The 2,177-nt window shown below is 46.9% G+C and overlaps 1 protein-coding gene across 1 annotated transcript; it reads left to right on the top strand.

Moving 5' to 3' along the window:
* The first annotated feature begins 279 nt into the window (after positions 1 to 279).
* Positions 280 to 1,300, top strand: Cysltr2 (cysteinyl leukotriene receptor 2). The gene has a single exon (XM_051160595.1). It carries the CDS (start codon positions 332 to 334, stop codon positions 1,298 to 1,300), a length of 969 nt encoding a protein of 322 aa, XP_051016552.1. The 5' UTR covers positions 280 to 331.
* The last annotated feature ends 877 nt before the right edge of the window (positions 1,301 to 2,177 follow it).

Below are 2,177 nucleotides of genomic sequence, written 5' to 3'. Positions count from 1 at the left end.
TAGCACCAGACCAATCCCCGGCAGGAACCTGTCATCCTTGTACCCTTTAGCTTTTCTCTTTCTGCTTTTCTGATGTTCTAAGGTTGCTTTTATTTGTGGATGTTCTGCCTGCATGCCTGCAGGTCCACTATATGTATGCCTGATGCCAACAGAGGCCAGAAGGTGTTGGAGAAACTTGATTAGCTCCACGTGAGGCTGAACATGGCTACTGTTTGTTCCGTAATCAGGAAGAAACGTGGAATTGTGCAAAGTAATTTTTTTGCATTTATTTTTTTAACCCAATCTAGACAGAAAACTTATGTCATAGCCTCTGTCCAACTCCGTAGAAGAAATGGAAGCAACCGGGGCCTTACCCAATAACAGTGGCGGAAACTGCACAATAGAAAACTTCAAGAAGGAATTTTACCCTATCATATACCTGATAATATTTGTCTGGGGAGCCTTGGGAAATGGCTTTTCCATATATGTCTTCCTACAGACTTACAAGAAGTCCACATCTGTGAATGTTTTCATGCTCAACCTGGTCATTTCAGATTTCCTGTTCATAAGCACCCTGCCCTTCAGGGCAGACTATTACTTCAGAGGCTCCAACTGGATCTTTGGGGACCTGGCCTGCAGAATTATGTCTTATTCCTTGTATGTCAACATGTACACCAGCATTTATTTCCTAACCGTGCTGAGCGTTGTGCGTTTCCTGGCCACTGTCCACCCCTTCCAGCTGCTCCACGTCACCAGCATCAGGAGCGCCTGGATCCTCTGTGGGATGATATGGGTTTTTATCATGGCTTCCTCAGCGATGCTTCTGAGGCATGGTTGCGAGACGAAGAACAACATTACATCGTGCTTGGAGCTGAGTACCCAGAAGGTGAACAGCCTTCTGATCATGAACCACATTGCGTTAGTGGCAGGCTTCCTGCTTCCGTTTCTTACACTCACCGTCTGTTACCTGCTGATCATTCGGGCCTTGGTAAAGGTGGAGATTCCGGAATCGGGTCTGCGGGCTTCTCATAGGAAGGCGCTGACCACCATCATCATCACCATGATCATCTTCCTCCTCTGTTTCCTGCCTTACCACGCACTGCGGACCCTCCACTTGCTCACGTGGAGTCCGGATTCGTGCGGAGATGAGTTACATAAGGCCATGGTCATCACACTGGGCTTGGCTGCAGCCAACAGCTGCTTCAATCCTTTTCTCTATTATTTTGCTGGGGAGAATTTTAAAGATCGATTAAGGGATATATTCAGCCAAGATCGTCTACGGAAAGTAAAGGCAAAGTACAGTCTTCCTTTTTGTCCATAGCTGAAGAACAGAATTGAGAGTAGAGGGAGCTGTTACGCAGGCATGCTCATGAATCTTGGAGTCCCACCTTCACTCACCCAAGGCCTCCTCCAAATTAATTTGTATTTGCATCAGTGACCAACAAGTCTTGGTTCCCAACATCTAATTGACTGCAACTTTTGCCAATAAAGCCGATTTCAGAAATTTCACTAGATGTACTTTTAGTGGTTAGAACAAACTGTAGGGGGGTTATGCCCTGGTTTCTCTGGGCTGCAGATCTGGTCTCTTCAACTGACTGACTGACGGTTTCAGGCTACAGACCCATGCTCTAATGTCCTTCAGTGACAGAAAACTGGGACAGAAGGGAAAATAGTCCTTGCTGAGGTCACGTAGCTCGAAGTGACAGAGGGCTGACTCAGGCTGTCAACTCACTTGGCTTCGCTTCAAAGGACATTTTTCTTAAAAGAATGTGGAGTGTTCAGACTTATGCTCTCCCCTGAGACAGAACCCAGAGATTGTCTGTGTGTTTTGTTTGTCTGAGGCAGATTTGTGCAATGCAGCTGAGGCTGCCCTCGAACTTTGAATGTTCCTGCCTCAACCTCCTGGGTGCTGGGTTACATACTTCTAGGGCTCAGTTACTAGAAACCAGGCCCCTTCAAGATGTAAGAGTCAGAATACTTTTCCAGGAGCCTTTTCTAATAGCCTGGTGTCCCACCATGCTATCTGTGACGGCCACCTCTCCTCCTCTTTTGCCTTAAGTGGTCTCTCCTAATGTCCTCCTGATGTCCTTTCTGCTCCCTTATCTGGTGGCTCAGTCATGACCCTTCTGCTTTGATGAGCTGTCCATTCTTCTGCTCTCTCACTTTAGGGTTCAGTCATGAACCCCATGGTTTTAGGG

This window comes from Acomys russatus, chromosome 18, assembly GCF_903995435.1.
Source record: "Acomys russatus chromosome 18, mAcoRus1.1, whole genome shotgun sequence".
NCBI lineage: Eukaryota > Metazoa > Chordata > Mammalia > Rodentia > Muridae > Acomys > Acomys russatus.
The sequence above is the reverse complement of the archived record's forward strand: the minus strand, read 5'-3'. Positions and strand labels throughout refer to the sequence as shown.

Excerpts from the sequence above, each read along its gene's own strand:
- Cysltr2 (XM_051160595.1), top strand. The coding sequence starts at position 332 with ATGGAAGCAACCGGGGCCTTACCCAATAACAGTGGCGGAAACTGCACA.